General features: G+C 36.8%; 2 protein-coding genes across 7 annotated transcripts in view; both read left to right on the top strand.

Moving 5' to 3' along the window:
- rap1gap2b (RAP1 GTPase activating protein 2b) overlaps positions 1-13037 on the top strand; it is a 75777-nt gene extending 62740 nt beyond the window's left edge. For all 6 annotated transcript variants that reach the window (XM_049466520.1, XM_049466521.1, XM_049466522.1 and 3 more), the window contains 10 exons: positions 1036-1107; positions 1216-1302; positions 1469-1609; positions 2811-2957; positions 5057-5172; positions 5429-5536; positions 6883-7000; positions 7219-7324; positions 8229-8299; positions 9507-13037. In XM_049466520.1, the coding sequence (XP_049322477.1) occupies positions 1036-1107; positions 1216-1302; positions 1469-1609; positions 2811-2957; positions 5057-5172; positions 5429-5536; positions 6883-7000; positions 7219-7324; positions 8229-8299; positions 9507-9515 (975 nt within the window). In that variant the 3' untranslated portion in view covers positions 9516-13037. The remainder of the gene's footprint in view (positions 1-1035; positions 1108-1215; positions 1303-1468; positions 1610-2810; positions 2958-5056; positions 5173-5428; positions 5537-6882; positions 7001-7218; positions 7325-8228; positions 8300-9506) is intronic.
- A 1041-nt stretch (positions 13038-14078) lies between these two features.
- On the top strand, positions 14079-22155 carry ncbp3 (nuclear cap binding subunit 3). The gene is made up of 13 exons (XM_007254155.4): positions 14079-14437; positions 16622-16687; positions 16773-16878; positions 17712-17837; positions 17957-18085; positions 18383-18543; positions 18634-18742; positions 19034-19133; positions 19451-19560; positions 19725-20016; positions 20552-20736; positions 20856-21038; positions 21160-22155. The coding sequence occupies exons 1-13, from the start codon at positions 14255-14257 to the stop codon at positions 21456-21458; spliced, it is 2049 nt and encodes a 682-aa protein (XP_007254217.3). The 5' UTR covers positions 14079-14254; the 3' UTR covers positions 21459-22155.
- The last annotated feature ends 179 nt before the right edge of the window (positions 22156-22334 follow it).

Here is a 22334-nt window from a genome sequence, read left to right on the forward strand (position 1 = left end):
GATAAGAAGCTTATTCTTTACTGAAATTCCCACAGGTGCCTAAAACATTTGCACAGTACTGTATAATATCCCCATAATAAATAAGCTATTTAGAGCCAGCTTTATTTAGAATAGGAGTGCAAGCAGTGGTTGTCTTATAATACCCCACCTCTCTGGTGGAGATTTTTATCCACCTTCCAGCCCTATACCAAGATCTAAACAAACACATATAACACATAAACACCTCCTCCGCTCCACAAGCAACATAATTTCCCTTTAAAAAAAAACAAAAAAAAAACAATGAAGAAGGGCTGCCTCAGAGCATGCTGAGAGCGAAGCAAAATAAAGAGGCAGAGCCTTTGAGACAGAATACACTGTGGAGAGTAAAATCTTAAAAAACAGCACCAACTCTGTGGATGTTTTTTTTTTTTTACCACAGAGCTTTGTTAGAATACTTCTCAGGACATCAGAAAATGTTTATTTTTAACACTCTGGATTTTACTGTTTACTGTAGCGAATGTAACAACTTCCATACACACTAAGAAAAGTAAGTACAGATTTGTACTTAAAAGAGTACAAAGCTTGTTGCTGGGGCTGTACCTTATATTGAGGTACAAAAAAGTACCTTTCAGTGAAAGCCCTTTTTTGTACCCATGGTTTTTGTGCCAGTAAAGATTATAAAGATTATAAACATTATCATCAACTAAATATGGCTCAAAAACTTGATGATCCAAAATTGTCTGGCTTTCAAATAAAAAATGTGCAATTAAAATATATATTGTTTATCAGTGCAGTGATACAGAATACTGAATGTACCCTTTGGCTGGTTAAATGGTACAAATTTGTACTTATTGCTGTTAGAAATGACTTTGTACTTCAGAGGAAACAAATCTGACCCTGTAAAGACCAGTATTGTACCTTTGAGGGTACAGTTATGAAGAGTGTACCTTTGAGTACAAAAAAGTACTCATATCGTCCCTCTCTTTTTTAAGAGTGTACACAGTCTGAATGATGGCTTGACATTAAATCTGTCTGTTGGCTAAATGTGGATTACAGGTGTCTGTCACAGCGCGAGACGATGTGCCGCAATTTGGCCCGCCCCTCCCAAACCCTCCAGTTTTCAAAAAGGTAAATAAAGACGCATACTCAGCTGTTCTGAGGATTTTATGCTAGCACCGCTTCTGAATGCTGTTTACCTTGTCGCTGTATTTGCTGTCTCACTGTGTCCATCCACAGGGTCCAGAATTTCGAGACTTTCTGCTGACCAAGCTGATCAATGCAGAGTTGGCTTGCTATCGGTCAGACCGATTTGCCAAGCTTGAGGTATGCATAAAAATAGAGCACAATAGCTTTGTATTCTTGTGTTATAGTTGCCTAAATGGTTGGTTTAAACATTCTATAGAGATGTTCTTACCTGAATGGTTTTGTTATTGTACTTGCATGTTTGTGTGTGTGTGTGTGTATGTGTATGTGTGTGTGTGTTCTTTAGGAGAGAACACGAGCAGCATTGCTGGATAACCTCCATAATGAGTTGCACAGGCAGACTCAGGCCATGCTGGGTCATCCGCTCAGTAGTGAGGAGGAGCGCATGGAGAACGGAGGACATGGAGGAATACTGGAGTCTATTAAGGTGCACATTCAAACAGGGCCATTTAAAATAACAAATAACCCCCTAATCTCTATTCTTATTTTTTAGTTATTAATATTAAAGCCTTTGTGGAGTAATGTCTATGAATTATTCAATAACTATTACGAGTTACTCAATAACCACAAAGTTTTATTGTGTGACCATTATGAATTATTCAGTAACCACTAGGAATACTTAAGTTACCCTTATAAATTATTCAAATACCCTTAAGAATTATTCTGCAACCACTATGCATTATGAATAATCAGTATGAATAATTCAGTAACCACTATGAATTATTACACGACTGTTATAATCTACTGAGTAATTAAATTACTATGCATTACAGCATATCTACTCTAAATAATTCAGTGACATATATGAGTCTTTCATTAACTATAATACATTATTCATAACCTCTGTGGATTATTCCATAACAATTAATATGGAATTATTCTGTAACCTGAAAAACTACTACTTAAACTACTATGAATTATTCTTTAATTATTATGAGTTATGTTTGATTATGTGACCCTTATGAATGATTCAGTTGCCCTTAAGAGTTATTCTGCAACCACTATGCATTATGAATATTCAGTGTGACTAGTTCAGTTACCACTGTGAGTTATTACATAACTGTAATAATCTACTGAGTAATTACTCTGCATTACAGCATATCTACTATAAATAATTCAGTGACAAATATGAATCCTTCATTAACTATAATAAATTATTTATAACCTCTATGGATTATTCCATAACAATTTGAAATTATTTTGTAACCTGACTATGAAAAATTTTGTAACTACTATGAATTATTCTGTAACTATTATAATTTAATTAGTATTCACTATGCATTTTCCAGTGATAAATATTAGATTTTGTAACCACAATTATTTACTCAATAACTATTATACTGTAATTTATGGAGTAACTATAAATAATTATGTGGTAATCATTATTCATTTTTTAATAAATTTCTGCTTTCTACTATGATAGTACTGAAAATTACACTAAATATTCAGAACCATGAAAACATATATTTAATGATTAAGGAGTTAAACAGTCATCATGGTATCTCAGGAAAACCATTCTGCAGGTATTTCTCAGCTGTTTTGTTTTGTACTTTGATAAACTGCATCAGTTCTGTAGTGAAAGTAAAGTGACAGAGGTTTCCTCCTCTTTCCCTTGGTCACTCTCTCAGCGGGCAATGCGTGTGCGCAGTCACTCCATGGACACGATGGTGGGCTCTCAAAAGCACAGCCGCTCCTCCGCAGGGGGAGGGGGGGTGCCCACCAGTCTGAGTGGAGCGGGCCTCACCCATAGCAACGCTGAGTGCAATAAAACCTCGGTGAGAACCACATGCCAAAGATTTCTGAACAGTCTTACACACGTAGAAATAATGGAAATGAAATATTTGAACATATATATTTTATATATTCAGTAAATCAGTGAGCAAAATGAGGATGTTTTTTGATATTTAAGGCCACTTTCACAAGGGCATTTTGATATCCACCATAAAATTCAACACAAATAATAAAGATTTATGTCCTATGTGATTGGGAATCGTGGGAGCGGGAAACTAATTCTCATGCATGTAAGTGAAAACTGTTTCTCGGTGCTGTCTTATGACACACCATGAGCTGTTCTAATCAAAGTCAGACTGAGCTTAGTGGTACAGATCACGTTCATAGACAAAAAACAGATCACCACTTCTTTTAAACTGTTATCTAAAATAAAAAATACCACCCTATTTTCCCCAAAGATTGTATTTCAGTGCAGTTTATTATATATTTTTATCTTGCTAATGAAATAATTGCTCATGCACAAGCACATGCTTCTAGTACGCAAATTTTTGCTGTTATAATTAGATGAAGACAGTGCCATCAGCCAATTAGCATCGCTAATGGATCATTTTCTGTCAATTGTTGCACGGTCAGTTAAATCTATTTAAAACATTATATATAGACTAAACGATTAGTAAACCTGCTTATGTATTGTTTCTTTAGAAATTAAGGATCATAAAAAACGACTTTATCCCAATTTTGTTGGATTAACTGTTTCTACCTTCCAGGGAAGACTTTTTACCAGATTTTAGAGCATGTTAATGTTAGTGAGGTCAGAATGTAGGATGACCCTTCACCTTTCGTTTATTATTGTGCATAATTATTGGCCACAAATGCCTACCATAATTGACTGTAATTCAAAGAGCCTGGTGACATATTAGCTTTTTTGTTTGTGTTGTTTTTTTCGTGGTATTTAGCGAGTATTTAGTGAGTTCAGAAGGTAGATTACCTTTTATATATTATATATATATTGAAATATGGATAAATCTTATAACTAATCATTGTTCTCTTATTATTCTCACAATACTCTACTCTCTCTCTCAGTCTCTCACACACATACAAAGGTCAGAAGCCCATTGTGTAAATCATACATTTATTCTTTCATGTTACATTTAAATATATTTATTTTTTTCTGTTAAGAAATAATGTTATGAATCATTGTCATTTTAATCTTTATCAAAGCAAATTGTTCTGTTAATTAGTTAATTATTTTTTTTATAATCAGTTGACTAGTTGTTGTGAATAAAATAATAGATAAGGGACATATTTTTAAAGGATGGATACTAAAATGTGTTTGTGAAAATGGCCTTAACGTAATATAATTATCTAAAATCCACTGCAATTCACAGAAATATGAATTTATTACAATCACTAGCAATAGCAATAGGCTATAGTCATATTATTCATAGTTATTGTATATACATGTTTGAAATGATACAGTACTGTGCAAAGGTTTTGGACACATAAATACATTATATAATATATATAAAATATTTAATTGCAATCAGGAACAAGAGCACTAGTGAGGTCAGGATGTTGAATGATCACTACCCTAACTCATCTCCAACTCAACTCCACATTCTAAAATTATTTGATGGAGCACAATCATTTCAGAGAACACAGATCCAATGCTCCACAGCTAGCCCACACCTGACTTGGGCCTGGTGTCAGTAGGCTCCTGCATGTTCACCTGCTTCAGAGAGTCCTATTCTTTTGGCAGTACTTCTCTACATGGACTAGATAATCTGTGTGAGTCTGCATTTGCACATCGGTGTCAGCGATGAGTAAAACCTTATTTAAAGGTAGCATTTATTAGAAGGGGTGTCCACAAACATTCAGACATAGAGTGTATCTTCCTAGAGAGCTGATAACTTGTAGAATAGCTTAAAAAACACTATTTGGTTCTCCTGGAGATAGTGAAATATATTTTTAAGGACCTATAGTTGGTGTCCAGTTTGTGCACTGTGAAAACACTCTTTTTTGTGTTTGGTTGAGTTTGTTCCAGAATTCAAATGTGAAATGCCTAAAAACTTTTGCACAGTACTTATAATTACAAACCCATCAGTATGCACGCCTCATTTCATGTTCTTCGTTTTTTTAATAGTCTCCCTCATCATCTACCACTAAATCTCCTCTGAAGAGTCCAGTAAAGAGGCGCTCAGGACTCTTCCCGCGACTGCACACCAGCATGGATGGACAGTCTGAACGTTCAACGCGAAGGTCAGACTCACTAAAAGACCTCAGAGAGACATTCTCATCTGCTCACAAACTCCCTGAAGGATTCTTAAAAGAATATTTCAGCCCTCTGAAAAATATTTTCAATCATACACTGTCAGAATAGTTTAGAACATAGCCCTTTTCCTGCTTTTTCAGACAAGCTGTGCTTAAAAATGGCCGTGTAGATATAACACTTCTCTTACTTTGTGGGAAAGAAAACTGCTGAGTCACTTGCTCTGTTGTCTTCACATTACTCCAGTGTGCTGTGTGATCAGAGGAGTCTGGACAGCGGTCATCTCTCGCAGGAAGTGAGGTCAGAGACATCCTCAAACCCCAGTTCTCCTGAGATCTGCCTGGATAAAGACAGGTACTGTCACACACTCTCTCACACACACATACACTTCTGTTCTAGATTTCTAGAAACAAATTGGCAGATATCAGCAGATATATACAGTATTATTAGACATCAGCATTGGCCCAGAATTCCCACATCGGTGCATCTCTAACAAATATTTTTCATTTGTGGGTGTTTAGTAAACTATTTAAACCATACACTACGTTATTTATGTAAATAACAAACACATAACCAATTTAAAATGCAGTTATCAGCATATTTTAATGGCACCCCCCCCCCCATGTTTTAGCTCATAAATACAAGTTTGTGGTTGTGTTCATGTGCACTCATTTAGTAAAATACTTCAGAAATATTTCAGACATGATTTGAAGGCAGCAAAATGCACTGAAATGCAATTGCTAGAAACCAACATGCTTAATTTAATATATGGTAATCATAACATTTAAGGTCACCTCCTTGTTTCTATAAACACTGTTCATTTTTCCAGCTCCACTGAGCATATTGGAGCACTTTGTAGTTCTATAATTACAGGCTGTAGTCCTGTATCTGTTTCTCTGCATACTTTATTATTATCCTCCTTTCACTCTGTACTTCAATGTTAAAGGAGAACTCCAGTGTAAAATGGACTTTTGTTGTAGTAAAACATGATAAAAAGTTCTTATGTTTGATGAATAGCACACCTCCGTTCTCCCACAGCGTTCAGAGATCCAGAAATTTTAACACCCTTAAAAACTGGGTGACACTGGGCATAATTTGCCCTGATAAATCGCCTGATTTACACTGTTATCCAGCTTAAAGTTGCTCCACACCTCCTTGCTAGAATCTGGAGATCCCTGACATTTAAAACGAGGCATTAATAACTTAAGAAGTGAACAAGAAGCTTATTAAAAAAACACTGTTTACATCCCATTACGCTAACTTTAGCTCTGAGCACCGCCATCATTGTACTGATAATAATATAGACATAGACATATATATGAATAGACTCCACGTAGCATAGCAGCCGGCACTAGGACAAACTGTTTTGTCCCAAAACATTTTTAGACAACGGAAATGTGCTATTCATCAAAGGTAAGTACTTTTCATCATGTTTTACTACACCAAAACCCTTTTACCTCTTTTACACCGGAGTTCTCCTTTAAGGACCCCACAGGATAGACCACCACAGAGCAGCTATTATTTGGTTGGTGGGTCATTTGTAGCACTGCAGTGACTGTAACACTTTGTTAGTGTGTGTTATGCAAGTAAAAGTGGATCAGACACAGCAGTGCTATTGGAGTTTTTAAACAGTGTCCACTCACTGTCTTCCACTTGTTTTCTCTCTGTCTCTCTCTCTCTCTCTCTCTCTCTCTCTCCAGGCCGACTCTGAAGCTAAAGGACTGCAGTGGAAGGCCAGTTATTTCCCGCTCATCCTCCAGCACCAGTAGCTTCAGCAGCGCTGCTGGAGACACAGACACACTGGAGGAAGGAGACCCTGTGAGTGTGTGTGGGTGTGTGTGTGTGAGCAGAGTTTACCTGGTTGATGGTAGAAATAGAAACTCAGACTGAAACTGTGACCCATGACATATTTATTCCGTAAAGCCGTTATCAGGAAGATCATGGAAGAGTTACGGTAGAAAAGAACAGGCAGAGGTTGCAGTGGGTTTTATGGGAAGTGTTGATAAACAATGTGTCATTTTTCTTTTTGTCTCTAGAACAATCTCCAAGTTTCCCCCACTTTCTCGCCTGTGTGTAGTTCCTCTCTGGGCGTGGAGGGGCAGAGCGTAGGAACTCCAGTTATTATGTGCCGCAGTCCCACAGGTAATGAACTGCATAAGTGAAACAATGTATTTTTATAGTACACAGTATACACATAACAGCTGAATAATCAAATTACACCGATTATCCTGTTACAATTAGGTGAGCAATATTTTAATATTTTTATCCATTAAGAGGTATCAGTACCATGTACTTATATTAGGAATGCACAATGATATTTTAATTATTTTGGACGATAATAGCTTTTTTACAATAATCTGCAATCTTATGGCTAATAAAAAAAGTGCTGCACGCACTACTACAATTGGCCGACACTGGCCACTCTACTTTAAAATTAATTAATTTTAGCTCATAAATACAACAAAATCCATATAGCCAAATTATCACCATGATTAGGTGAGAGCATCCCTAAAAAACAGCAGGTTTGTGGGATTGTTCCAGGTATGGAGTGGATAGTACCTACCAATAAACCTTGGTGAAAAAGCAATGATCACATGATCACTTTTTTACCATAATTTTTTATTTTTTTGCCAATCTAGAGGGCACTTCAGTGAAGTTTTTTCGAACATGCGGCACCAGAGGGGTGGTTGACCCCCCTGCCCCCTCCCTTAAGTCCACCAGTGACTTAACTAACTAACCTCTTCTCAAGTACATAGCCCAAAACTTCATCACCACATGTGCACTCCATCAGTACAGTGACAGTATTCCATAATAAGAGTGTTTTTTTCAGCAGGACTATGGTTGAAGATGTTTTAACTTGCCCTCCAGACTCCTCCAGATTGTAATATATTTTGTATTTATACACAATGAACAGTCAAACATGGTAAAATGTAACCAGTGTGTTTTGTTTCTCCTCCCTTGTTTGCTCACAATGTGTAGTTCCCTTCATATAAAATACAAACATAACCTACATACTAAACACTGGTTACTCTCCTTCATCCAACAGATTTTAAAAACAGGAACTCCCCCAGATCCAATCTGAAGTTCCGCTTCGACAAACTGAGCAGCACAACAGCTGTAAGATATTATTTTGTTGTGTGTGTGTGTGTGTGTGTATGTATGTGTGTGGACTATCATATGGGCTATCAATTGCCTATAAATGTTTTTGCACTGCTCTTATTAAGTGTTTCCCAACTCTGAGCTGGACATCCAATGCCCTGCACAGTTTAGTCCCTTTTCTGCTTTAATACAGCCCTGCAAGTAAAAAAAATGCTGTTATTGAAAATTTCTTTTTTTTTTTTTTGGAAATTGGGAGAAATGTTGTCCGTAGTGTATAGAATAAAACAACAATGTTCATTTTACACACTAAGAAAAGTAAGTACAGATTTGTACTTAAAAGAGTACAAAGCTTGTCGCTGGGGCTGTACCTTATACTGAGGTACAAAAAAGTACCTTTCAGTGAAAGTCCTTTTTTGTACCCATGTTTTTTGTGCCAGTAAAGATTATAAAGATTATAAACATTATCATCAACTAAATATGGCTCAAAAACTTGATGATCCAAAATTGTCTGGCTTTCAAATATAAAATGTGCAATTTCAATACATATTGTTTATTAGTACAGTGATGCAGAATACAGAATGTACCCTTTGGCTGGTTAAATGGTACAAATTTGTACTTATTGCTGTTAGAAATTACTTTGTACTTCAGAGGGAACAAATCTGACCCTGTAAAGACCAATATTGTCCCTTTGAGGGAACAATTATGAAGAGTGTACCAAGGGTGTGATTGGAGATAACCACCTTCAATATCGTAACTCTGTTTTTTAGAGTGTACTCAAACAAATACCTATGAATAGCAAAATCAGAGAAACTGATTCACAAACTGAAGTGGTCTCTTTTTTTCCTGAGCTGTATATCATGTCTTATTTTCTGAGTTTATTGGCTCATTACAAGTAAAAAATCCAATATTACCACACCCTATCATTTGATTACTGACATTCATGTTCTGCAGTAATCAGATTATGAAGTGCATCTAAAGGCACTCAGTGATGCATTGATTCAGTAGACTGGACTGGTATCAGGCTAATGTTAAACTCCATATTGAATATTAGTGACATTTCTTAGTCACTGATTTTATAAAATGTAATTGTAACCTGTATCTTTAGGCATTTCAGACCCTACTGGCAGCAGTAGACCCAGGTGGAGGCAAATCCATGCGAAACCAGTCAGCATGAGTTGCTTAAACATTAATAAATCATGCTGTGTGTATCTGCTGTGTTTGGCAGGGGCATTAGTGAAACAGCAGTGACGAGAGACCAGGAGCACTGTGTGAAGTCACATCAGACACTGGCTGTGGAATGACACCACATCGCACTGAGGAGGAAGGACACTGGAGATGAAATTATTTCTAAGGCTTCGTCTGCCTCTGAGGCAGCGTTTGTTGTTGGACTGCACACACTTTATAAACACTGATTACACACTCGCTTCAAATTTGGAACATTAAACCACTTCAAATCATGTTAACGTAGAACATTACGCCTACGCCTTTCTCCTACAACACAAAGGCTTCTGAGAAGTTCCTAAAAGGATGGTGTTAGAGCTTATGATAGCAATAGATATATTTTGTAGACAGTGGACAGTGACAGTCATGCAAATTAGGATAAAAGCATCATATATTTTATTCCAAAGCACAAAACATTCTCCCACATTTCCTCATTTATCTCCAGCCATTGTTCAGATTGTGCACATTTGTCACATTTTATGCTGGTGGCAGGAAAGACAGCGACAAACTGCCTCTGCTAAATCAGGGGAATGAGATGAGAAAATGACTTCGTTTTTTTCCTCACATCTATTTCTATGCTTAGTAAAGGGCATGCAAGATTCAGATTCAAAGAGATGGAATACATTGTAGTACATTACTCAGTTGAGTCTGTTTTTTCACATTAACACAGAAAGCGATAAATGGGGTCTATGAGAATGTTGTTTAATTTTAGTTTCAGTACTGTGCACACTTTTAGGCACCTGTACAAATTATTAAAAATTTAAAAGCTCCTGATCTGGGCAATAAGAGTTTATTTACCCAATAAATTAATACTAGAATTAATACAATGAACAATAATCAATACAGACACCATCCAAAAGAGAAACAACAGGTGCGCAAAATGAAGAGTCTATGGCATCAGTGCGTCTCTATGAGTGCTAAGTTAATTATTCAGCTATTATTCATAATGCAGAAACTATGTGGAGATGCACAGGTTTATATTATAGGGACTTTAAATCTGATGTTATAATAAATAATAATAATAAATAATAATAGTTATAAGAGTGAAAAACTGAAGTGTGGGCTTACAATACAGGGTCTAGTAGCATTATAAATTTTAAGGTAATGTTAAAAATTACCAGTGAAAACTCAATAGACTTAATTAATATTTTAGTACACATAGAAAATGAAAATGTCTACACCTTTTAAAATCATATTTACAAAATTCTCCCACTGTGTGCTTCAACTCTCTCCAACACTGTTACAACTAGTGAGACTGTATTAATTTCTGTTTTAATTTTAATGTTTTAATTGGCGGTAACTTTAGGAAGGGGCTTTACTCTTACAGCTTTAAATCAGGTGAGCTTGAACTGAAATCTAAAACCAAATTGATTTAAAAAATGTTATAAATGTGTTATAATGTGAAAAATTCTTATTGCTGAGATTAAAAACCTCATTTTGTGGCTAAAACGTCGAGGGAAGACATTTCTTGACCATGTTAAACCACCAAACTTTCCAATCTAAAGGTTTCCAGCCAATGTCTTTCATCCATCAACTCAAACAACTACAGTGAAATTGGGTTTAAAGCTATTAGTTATTCAGCTATTAGACATTTTCCAGCATTTGCACAAAGTGGTTCTAAAGAGATTAACTTTACTCAGTTAATACTCCACCAACTACAGACCTTCTTATACCACTCATAGTATTTATTCTAGTTTCACAAGTGCTGTATTCGATGCACAAAACAAACTTGAGCACAGTATTTGTTTATATCAAGTCAAATAAAAGCAGAAATGCCATAACTTACTTAAGATTAGCTGTTTTTGGATAGTGTCTTTTTACAGGCTGATGAATCATAAATATGTTTTACTGTTTGCCGCTTGTTTGGCCTCAAGTCGTCACTATGAATTGACCAAATCTGCTAATCATACCTGTCAAGTTTTGGACTTAAAAATAAGGGAAATTTTCCGTCACCTGCTTCGAGTCGCCCACCAACCCAACCGAGGTTCAGAATCCCTTATATTTTAAGACAGGTTTACAATAAATCTAAATAACCACCTGGGAACATTTTACAAACTACAATTAGATTATCAAAATCTGACAGGTCTATCTTTGTTGACACTGAAATGTTGTGGACATTCCTACATATGTAATTCTTATAATACTGCCTAAGTTAAACCCTTTTCTAGACATTTACATGAAATCATCAGCTTTTACAAAAATGACATGGACCAGATATATTGCATAAGTAAATATTAGTCCAAAGGGGCCTAAACAATTAATAATTTAATTAATACTTCTTTCTATTGATCAGTCCAGTCCTGTCAGTCAGTTAATTTCAGCCCTCTTCACATTTTCTCTCTCCAGATCAACCATCTCTTTTGCCCCTTCTAAATATTAAATTACACCACAATACTCTTAAACTAGCCCTGAACTAATAAAATAAATACAGTTTCGTTCATTATAGCTTACAGTAGGCCTGCAAACCTAAATTAATAAACACAGTTTGAAAATGAAATAGTTATTGGCTGATCAGGGCAGGTTGAACATCTAATTGTAAAGTTAAGCTAACTGAGTCACAAGCTGTATTTTCTTAAGCACACAGTCGGTTTGATCCGACTGTTTCAGAAACAACGTCATCATAGTTTACATGTTTAGCTCCGTTACCTCGCTGTATATCCAGATATGCTTTAACGTCAGCTGCTCCGACTAGCTCTCACAGCGAGGGGGGCGGGGCTTTCCTACATTGCGCTCCGCGAAACCAGGAACCTGATTGGCTGTTTCACCTGAAAGGCGGGACTTTCTCCTTGAACCGGCACTACCATTGGTTAAGAGACACACAGTGACCAGTGCCCTGTCGCCTCATTAGTAAAGTTTTTTTTTATATATAATACGGGAAATTTACTGGAAAATACTAATACGGGAGGACGGCGGGAAAGAGGAGTAAAATACGGTAGTTTCCCGGCCAAAACTTGACAGGTATGCTGCTAATACAACCATGTCTGATGTTTTTACCCAAGAATGCCTTGTTGCAGCTCATTAAAACACCTACCTTCATCCACAGACATGACATTCCAGAAGCTGCACAACTCTTCACATCGTCTGTAAAATCCACATGGCTGGATCTCGTCAGCCTTTCTGCAAATGCAGCGCAACAGACCAAGAGTTTCAGTACCACTTGCATTTTTATTGGCTGTACTGTGTATGTTAATTCATTATTCCATGACTGACCTTGCTGTACAAATGTAGGATGATCTCACCTGTATGTATATGTATTGTGTAAATTTGTTAATGCAGGATTAGAAAATCAGAATATGGCCAAACAGAATTTAAAATCGCACATGTTTATAAACAGCTCTAATGTGTGACACTGTTTTAGAAAGAAAATGAATGTCTGTATATTCTCTGGGAAAGATGTATAGAGAAATATTTTGGTTTCTTGTGGTCTAAATGATTCCTCAGATGTTTTAATTTATTTCACTATGATTGTTCTGCTATATGTTTAAATGTATCTTTATGACTGCTGATTTTTCCAGAATAAAAATTGTATTTTGCATATGTTTTTTCATCTTTGTTTCCCATAAAGTGTTCTTATACAGTACACTTGAATGAATGCATGTCCACAACTTATTAAAGTGTGAAAACAAGATCTTGACTTGTGGCCATAACTTAGTAAGGCGTGGGAACAAGATCTTAATGCATGGCCACAACTTAGTAAAGCATGGTAATGAGATCATATGTCATGGCCACAACTTCTTAAAGCATGAAAACAAGATCCTTTAGCATGGCCACTACTTTTTAATGCATGGTAACAAGATTCTAAATTGTGCCCACAACTTATTAAAGCGAAAAAACAAGATCCTAAATTGTGGCCACATCTTTTTAAAGTGTGGGAATAAGATCTGTATAAATGGTCATGACTTATTAAGGCGTGGAATCTAGATCCTTATGCATAGACACAACTTGTTAAAGCATGGAAACGAGATCCAGTTCATGGCCACAACTTACTGAAGCATAGAAATGAGATCCTAAATTGTGGCCAGAACTTAATAAAGCATGGGAACAAGATCCTAATATATATATATATATATATATATATATATATATATATATATATATATATATATATATATATATATATTTACATTTTGTCACTTCAGGGGCCCCATACAGTACTCATGTAAATAGGGCAGGTTATAATAACATTATATGTTAAACATAATTATTATATTATTATTATTATTATTATTATTATTATTATTATTATTATTATTATTATTATTATATTATTATTTGTATACCTTGATAGCTATTGTAGAGGCTACACTATGCTAATGACCACAGAAGATCCTAATGCATGCCCACGACTTAAAATTAAAGCGTTGGAACGACTTATATGGCCAGGACATAATTATCTCGTTCCCACACCTTAATAAGTGATTGTCACGCATTGCTATTTTTTTTAATATTATTATTATTTTCTTTTACATAATGTCAGTTTAGAGGTTCTGTACCGTACTACTGTGGAGAGGGCGGGTTATAATAATCTGCTACGTTTTCTCTCTCTTTCTCTCTGTCTAACAAGTGGTCTCTCCATCTGGCTGCTACAGTAGAGTGCTGGCGCGCTAGAAGCCTGTGGTGCCCGAGCCTGCGCTCTGTGTCCGCTATAGCAGCGTTAGTTAGCTCGCTAGCTTAGCTCGCTGGGTTTTACTCCGCTGTGTTCAATGAGACAGACGTTAGCGCGGAGCTCCCGTTGTTAGCTAGCTGGATGTCATGGCGGCTGTTCGCAGTCTGCGGGTGTCCGTGAAACCCGAAAGCGCCTCGGACCGCTCGGACTCGGATTCAGACTCCGACTCGGATCGAAATGCCAGAGAAGCGGAGCCCATGGAAGTGGAGGAAGGCGAGGTCGAGTTCGAGTCTATCCCCGTCCGCCGAAGTTTGAAGGAACTGCTACCGGTGAGTTTAGCTAGGCCTCAGTTAGACCGCGGTGTGTCCTGCTGAAGGAGGCCGATGGATGTCGCAGCTCGGCCGCTACGGGAACTGGAGGATAAGCGTTCTTAGCTAGCTAGCTAACCAACACTACACAGACACGTCTACTGTCATATAACATAGCTAACTAGCCTAGCTTAGCTTACTGGGTCTCATGCGTTACGCAGCTTGACAGTGTTAGCTACATTTCCATCCGTAAATGAGGGATTTTATTATGTTGTTTAACAAGCTTAGGCGGCGCTCTGTAGCTAACCTAGTTAGCTAACTAACACGCTATGAATTACCTAGCTATAATAACGTGTTGTAACGTTAGCTCAAGTCCCAAGTTTTGATGCTAATGCTTGTAATGCTATGTAGCCCTGCTAGCTAGTAGAGGTGGGTAACCCAGGTCGGGAAAGTAAAAATCCAGCCCAGTGTTTTGAACCAACCGCCTCGTCTGCTCTGCGGTTGGTTCAGGCAGTTTGATACAAAATCCTGGGGTGGAATTTTACTTTCTAGACCTAGGTTACTCACCTATGCTAACTAGCTATCGTTAGTCATGTTCAGTTGTTGATTATGAAAGATGCTTAACAGAAAACTAGGAATTAAATAATCTATATTTTAAAGCCTTCGTTTGCCGTTTTCGTTATTAAGCAGTTTTATTTCATAATGTTCTAGTGAGTTATTATATTGTGTGTTGTCAGTTTTACATAGTTAGCTTGGTCTAAGCTAGTTACCTGGCTACTAGCTCGCCAGATGGCTAACTTCTCTTTCTTGTGTTTCTGAGGGTTTGGGTTCTTTTATAATATTATAGTATTTAACTTATTCTTTTTCCTTTCTTGCCTTATAATAAACATTTATTTCACTCATTGAAGTATTAAAGTATTAAGGATTTTATATTAAAAGTTTTAGATCAGTTAAGTTAGTGCTGTAGCATCATATGGCAAGCTGTTTTAGTCAATAAATACACCAGTGATATCCAGGGTAAAAGTAAATGAATGGTAACGTTACTGGACAGATGTAATCTGTCTCTAGTAGATTATGGAAAATGAGAAGAGTGAGAAATTTTCCTTTGCTAAAAACAGCAAAAAAGTAGTACCCTCATGTAATAATTAGGGTGGGTAATATGGCACGATATTTCAGGGTATAATATCGTTCACAATATAAAAAAATGTTGACGATATTATTGCGTACGATATGATATGGCACAACCCTAATGCTAAGTCATAATGTGAAATACTACCCCAGACTTAGTACCTCAAAATAATGACTTGGCATTTCATAAAATAATGACTTAACATCTAATAATTATTAGTTAGTGGAGGCCCTTACTTTTTCCAAGAGGCAGAAATAGGCTTGCAAAGATATCGGCTATGAAATGTTGTAATGATGTCAGATCTAAAGATTAATAAAAAAGGACTGGACGATATTACCAAAATTTATATCATATTTTTAGTTTCGGTCGATGCAATATAATTCCTATACAGTTACAATAAAAGCCTCTTGACTTGCCTTCGGTATCAATATGAACAGCATAAAACCCACCACCTGTGATGTATGTGATCATGCACTGACAGAGTTGGGAGAAATAGTAAAATATTATATCACTTCATCAAAAATGGTGCATCACTCCATCTGTAGCAAAACAAGCATGACATTTTTATTCAGTTTTTTTCTGCACATCACAAAATGAAACATTTAAACTTTGCAATAAAAAGTGCAGCTTGGTCAGTGCTTTTATGCATTAGTTTTTGTATATGCATATTAAAGCATGTTGTCTATGATAAGAAAGTGTATCATTGTACAATCAAATATCAATATATTGCCCAGCTCATAATAAAGAGATTTTAGCCAGCTATATTTATACAGTGACACATTCTTAATGTACTTTTACCCAATCATATGTTACCTTAGATTTACATGGAATCTCTCATACTTCCTTCTGTAATTACATTCATACTAGTAAAGTGCAATTAGAGGTATTAGTAATTACGTTTTGTAATAGTAGTTGTGATTGCAGATGTCTCCACTGTGATTCTGCTATAGTTTTAAATATCAGTAATCTTATTATTAGTAAAAATCATTTGATAGTGACTGTTATACAGATAGGAAACATTACCTGTATAGTTCAAAAATCTGGCTATGTTGTTTACTATTTTGTGCTTTCCTCAGGACACAAGCAGACGATATGAAAACAAGGCTGGCACATTTATCACTGGGATTGATGTAACGTCCAAGGTAAGGGTCTTCTGTTTCCATTGTGACATTAAAAAGCTCTCTTAATATTGCTTGTCATTTATTTTCTTGAACTTTATTTGTTTAGGAGGCAATTGAGAAGAAGGAAAAAAGAGCAAGGAGATTCCACTTTCGTGCAGAGGACAATCTTGCTCAGAGAAATGTTGTTCTGGACAGAGATCTGATGAAAAAAGGTAAGTACTCCACTTGAGCTAAGCTGAAATTGAATGGCATTAGTGTTTGTGTAGGCGTAATGATGAAAGACCATTTGTCCTATGTGATGTGAAAATTCAGTGACCTGTTCTTCAATAGAAAAGCATTTTTAAATGGCACGGCTATTTATGAGCCTTGGTTCAACATTCCTGATGCCAAGTATTGGCTAGATGGATTTTAAACCCCCAGCTTTGTAGTGTGGAGCAGAGGAACTGTGTCTTCTTAAGACATGGAGCTCCATCCATCACCTATGAAATGAGTAACTTTAAAAATAAAACTAACCATCCAACATCAGTATTTGACCTCACTTATGCTCTGGGAGCTGATTAAAGTTATTAGTCAGTTAGTTCCCAGTGAGATTCCTAATTCAGAGGAAGTGTTATCTATGATGATGCTTAAACTCTGTTAGTAAAACAACCCATAGTGTATCCGTAAAGGTTTTCCAGAGAGACTAGAACTTGTTTTTGCAACAAAGAAAAAATTGACGTTTTTGTTATTGATGCTATAATTTCAGTAAGTAACAGTATATGAGCTGGTGTCCACAAACTTTTGAAAGTTCGGATTCCTTTCATTGGACGCTCTGCATTGAAAATCTTGTGTTGGTCAAGTCTAGACTTAATGGAAGTTGAGTTATTTGTTTATTCTTAATCGTTGTCATCATCTTCTGATTTTTTTTTTCATGTGTTGGTTATAAACCTTGTGAAAATCTGATCATTTGGCTTTTATTTCGATTTTAGCAGTTTTCAATAATTTGCATTTTGTTTATGATTTTTATCATCATAAATGTATTGTAATTGTCTTATTTAACTTTCAGCTATCCCAAAGATACGACTGGAAGCCTTGCACATGACTGGTTTAGATGACATGAGCACCCAGGATGTGTTTGGCTATTTTAAAGAATATCCTCCAGCCCACATTGAGTGGATTGATGACACATCCTGTAAGCCAATTTTAATTATTGTGTTATGTTTTTCTGTTATATGTTATCCTTTTTATTTTTTTTTTTTAAAAATGCTCTGCCATATTGCAAAACATTTTTATTTGTTTGTTTGTTGTCAGGCAATGTAGTTTGGTTGGATGACGTAACTTCAACACGAGCTCTTATTAACATGAGCCGAATGCCTGACAAAGAGGTGTCCAACACTGATGTCTCCAAAAACACTGACCTTCCAATTCAGGAACAAAGAGGTGAGTCCTGTTAGTCCTTTAAGCTGTGTAGGACTCTGTTTACACCTGGTCATTTTGTGACTAGTATCAGGATGGTATTCTGATGAGATTTTTGTACAGCAGTTATGTCTTGTGATTTTGTAGTTGTTTAATGCATCTTGGGCGGGGCATTTACACTGCAGCAATTAGAATTATTCCATGTTCAGGTGTAGACAGGGTATAAATGTTCTTTCGAATTTCTGCAACAAGAGCAAATGGGTTTTCCAGCCTAATCTTCAGAACATTGACACAGCTTTCTTTTTAATTGTGGTTTTACAGCTGGCCGAACTCGTGGCTCTGATGATGAGGAAGAGGAAGGTGAGGTTGATGATGATGATGACTTGGTGGTAAAAGCAGACAAGAGTAGCGATGACAGTGATGGGAAAGCTAGTGAAAGTGAGGAGGAGGTGGAGAAAAAATCTACACAGGAAAACTCTGAGGTAAAAACATATAAAAATATTTTTGACCAGTTCACTTTTTTGTTTTTTTTTTCATTGCGGTTGATGGATGTTGTTCTTTTTGGCCCTCAGACAGAGATGCTCACTCAGGCAGAGTGTGATTCGCTGCTCCGGAATGACCTGCGGATCTCGACTAAATCCTTCAAAGGCAACAAGCTGTTCATGCGCTTTGCTACCCAGGGTGAGGGAACACATTAGCCCTACAGTGCCAAGTGCTTTTAAGTTGTACTATGGCGTTATACAGTATACTTTAAATGCATTTAGTGTTATGTTTTGCATTCTTGTGCTTTTTTCTTTATTGTTTTTATTTTTTAAACAATTGGGTTAAATGGACTCCAAAACTTGTTCTAAAATATTACTTATTACATATACAGTATGGTACAACAGTCAAATCTTAGTGATTATACTTTAAATCAGGTTTCAGTTATTCCAATGAATTATTGATGGTGACACTGCTGTTTGCTTTCAACAGAAGACAAAAAGGAGTTGGGTGCTGCAAGGCGGAGTCGTTACTACATGAAATATGGCAACCCAAATTATGGAGGAATGAAAGGCATCCTTAGTAATTCTTGGTAAGAGAACATTAGCTAATTATTAGTACTAGGTTAATAATCGCTTCCAAACTACTTTTGAACTAGTTATAACTAATATAATAGCAGACGTATGATAAATGAGGAGACCAGCCACTAGTTAAAATATGAATGGGAGTTATGAAACTCAATATGGTATTCTATTTACAGAAGTTCTGCCCTTCAAAAAAAAAAAAAAAAAAACAAGTGTGGAACATTGAGCCAAATGCTACTATTCATGTGTTCCATAAAATATTTCATCAGTTATTTAAAATGTTTTTCAAACTGAAATTTTACTTGCAAGCTGTGCCTTTGTGCAGGAAACGTAGGTATCATACACGAAGAATACAGCGTGATGTTCTAAAGACCAAGAAGACGTTAATTGGAGACAGTATGGGACACACACCACCCTACACACACAGGCATTCAGGTATAAAAACTCATATTCTGAGTGGGCCATGCAATTTTAATAGCTTGTTTTGGATGAATGTTCTCTGATATTCAGTTTGACACTTCATTTATCAATCCCAGGATGTGGAAAGACATTTTATTTTGTTACATCACTTTAACTGACACATTTGCTTCCACCAACAGCTGATCTGGTGAATCTGCCAGAGGAGCCCATAGAAGAAGAGGAAGAAGAGGAGGAGGATAGAGAAGAAGACATGGACGCCGATGACAGAGTTGTTGAGTACCGAGAGCGGGGTCCACGAGCTGGGGAGGCAGGGGTGCGCAGTCGTTTAGGGGGCTCTTCTTCTGCATCTTCAGATTCAGATGAAATGGACTATGATCTAGAGCTGAAAATGATCTCGACACCTTCACCTAAAAAAAGTATGAAGATGACCATGTATGCTGATGAGGTTGAGAGCAACCTTAAAACCCTCCGGTAAGTAAATGGTGGTCTTCTAATTAGATGTACATGTACATGCCAAAAAGTCATGGGATAGCTTTATGTAAATTAATCATGCAGTGTTGCCTTAGGGAATGGCTTGGAAATGCCCACATCTGCATAAATTGTGAGGAGTTATTTTGTCAGTGAGGTGGAACACTGGCCAGTGTGCCCATGGCAAGGCAACGTGAGCTATCAGAGTTTAAGTGAGGCCTGATAGTGGTTTTGATGGATGGGACATTCAGTTTAAATATTGCCTTCTAAAACACTATCAGGCCTAGATTGTGACGTTGGAGTCTAGCTATGTTGTATGTCCTAAATGTCAATGCAGTGGGGTCATGGAGGCTAAGAAACATGATATTATCACTGGTAATCAGAATAATGCTCTGTTTCTTAGAATGCTTTCTTAAATATTTTCTTTTAATAAAATGTTATATTTCCTTATGTATTGCTTTTTTTGCCTCTGTAATAAACTATTGCCTCTTTCATTTTGACAAAACATGTGCCTTATTTGGTTGTTTTTCTTTGACAGAAATTCCATTCGGAGTGACTCTGGTACATCCAGTAGCAGCAGTAGTGTACGGAGTCGTATTGGTAGTGGTGCTCCCAAACCTACCTCTGAGAAAGTCACAGATGTCAGGCAGTTACTGGAAGAGAAAAGGCAGGGCCTGTCTCATCAGAGAACACGCCCCCCTGTGGTCCCCACTGGAAAGACAGGTTAGATAGATATTTGGCCACTTAAGCCATCCAATTTCCAAAACAAAGTTTTTGTAAAATGGAGAAAATTGCAAATATTTAATTCTTAAGTTTTCTTACTTTTTAAATCCACCCTGCAGATGTAAGACAGCGGTTGGGAAAGAGACCCCATTCTCCAGACAGACAACGCTCAGTCTCTCCTGTCCCCCAGAGAAACACAGCCCCTCGTAGAGAACCTCAAACTGACGTTCACAGCAGACTTGGTGTGACTAAACAAGAAAAACGAGGCCTCTATTCAGAATCATCCAAAGACAAAAAGTCAGGTAAGGAAAAAAATCAGTCAGTTAATCTGCAGTTTTGATATTCACACTAAGTGTTTGTTAGCTTGTCTGTACGGCACTTTCTCACGTGGGTGCTTTCTCTTTTTGCTTGCATTTTGTCCAGGTGGTCTGTGGAGCCGACTGGGACCATCTAAAGATAGTGAAGCTGATCGCAAATTTTCTGGACGGATAGGGAGTAGCGTTTCCCTCTCACGGGACCGGCAACAGGATGATGTGGACTCTGATGGAGTTGACGATTCCAATGATGATGATGATTCTCAACTACAAAAGATGTGGGGGGCCATGATCAAACAAAAGGAGCAACAGTCCAGTAAAATGAAGAAAAGCCGGCTAGACAATCTTCCCTCACTGCAGATCGAGATAAGCCGAGACAGCAGCAACGGTTCCGACAGTGACTCCTGAAAAGGAACGAGAGACTTAAGCTAAAGGGTGGATCAGTGAGGGAGAAGAGGTGGGAAATCCGTGTTGTTGAATTGTTAAATAGACCCTTAAACTAGAAATACTCACTTTCCAGACCTAGTCTGGATTTGGAACCTGGAGACTTCCATCCCCACTTCTCTCTTTCTCTCTCTCCTCACCCACAAAAAGAAAGAGAGAATACTGGAATGTGTCCTTGTTTAAACGGTCAATAAACAAACACCCTCCTTTTTTTCTTTTTTGTTTTTTCTTTTAAAATAAATTGATGTGATTGGTTGTGGTATCTTTACACATTTACAAGGCCCAAATATTTTTTATGGTAATGCACCAAGTTATCCAGAAAATCAGCAGTGAATGTCAAGGCTTGGTATAAGACTAAAAAACAGCAGTGTAATCAGATGTCTATAGACAGTACTTTTGTGGTGAATAATCCTGTCAGTGAGAACAGTCAGTTTTTATGTGAAGGCTGGTTTATTAATGTGTGAGAAAATTCTGATTGAAGCCATGAAGAAAAATGCATTGGACTGTGACTGTTCAGTACTGTATATGGTGCACAATACTGTAGCCAATCAACATGATCATTTCCCTAAAGAGGAGTGGAAAACATTCCCAATAATGTGGTGAGTGAGTTTAACAAGCAAGAAAAGTATAATGTCTGTGAAAATAAACATTTTTTACATAATGCTATGGCATGTACTGTTGATCTTTAGCAAAATTGTTGCTTGAGCAGCTTTTTTTTTTACCTGTTAAAACCAGAGATTGTTTTCATATGTTAAAAAAAGTTCAACTCTTATGTGTGAGGAATTAAATATACAGATATTTCACTTTGATTATTTTTATTTAGTATATTTAGCAAATTAC

Source organism: Astyanax mexicanus, chromosome 17, assembly GCF_023375975.1.
Source record: "Astyanax mexicanus isolate ESR-SI-001 chromosome 17, AstMex3_surface, whole genome shotgun sequence".
Classification (NCBI taxonomy): domain Eukaryota; kingdom Metazoa; phylum Chordata; class Actinopteri; order Characiformes; family Acestrorhamphidae; genus Astyanax; species Astyanax mexicanus.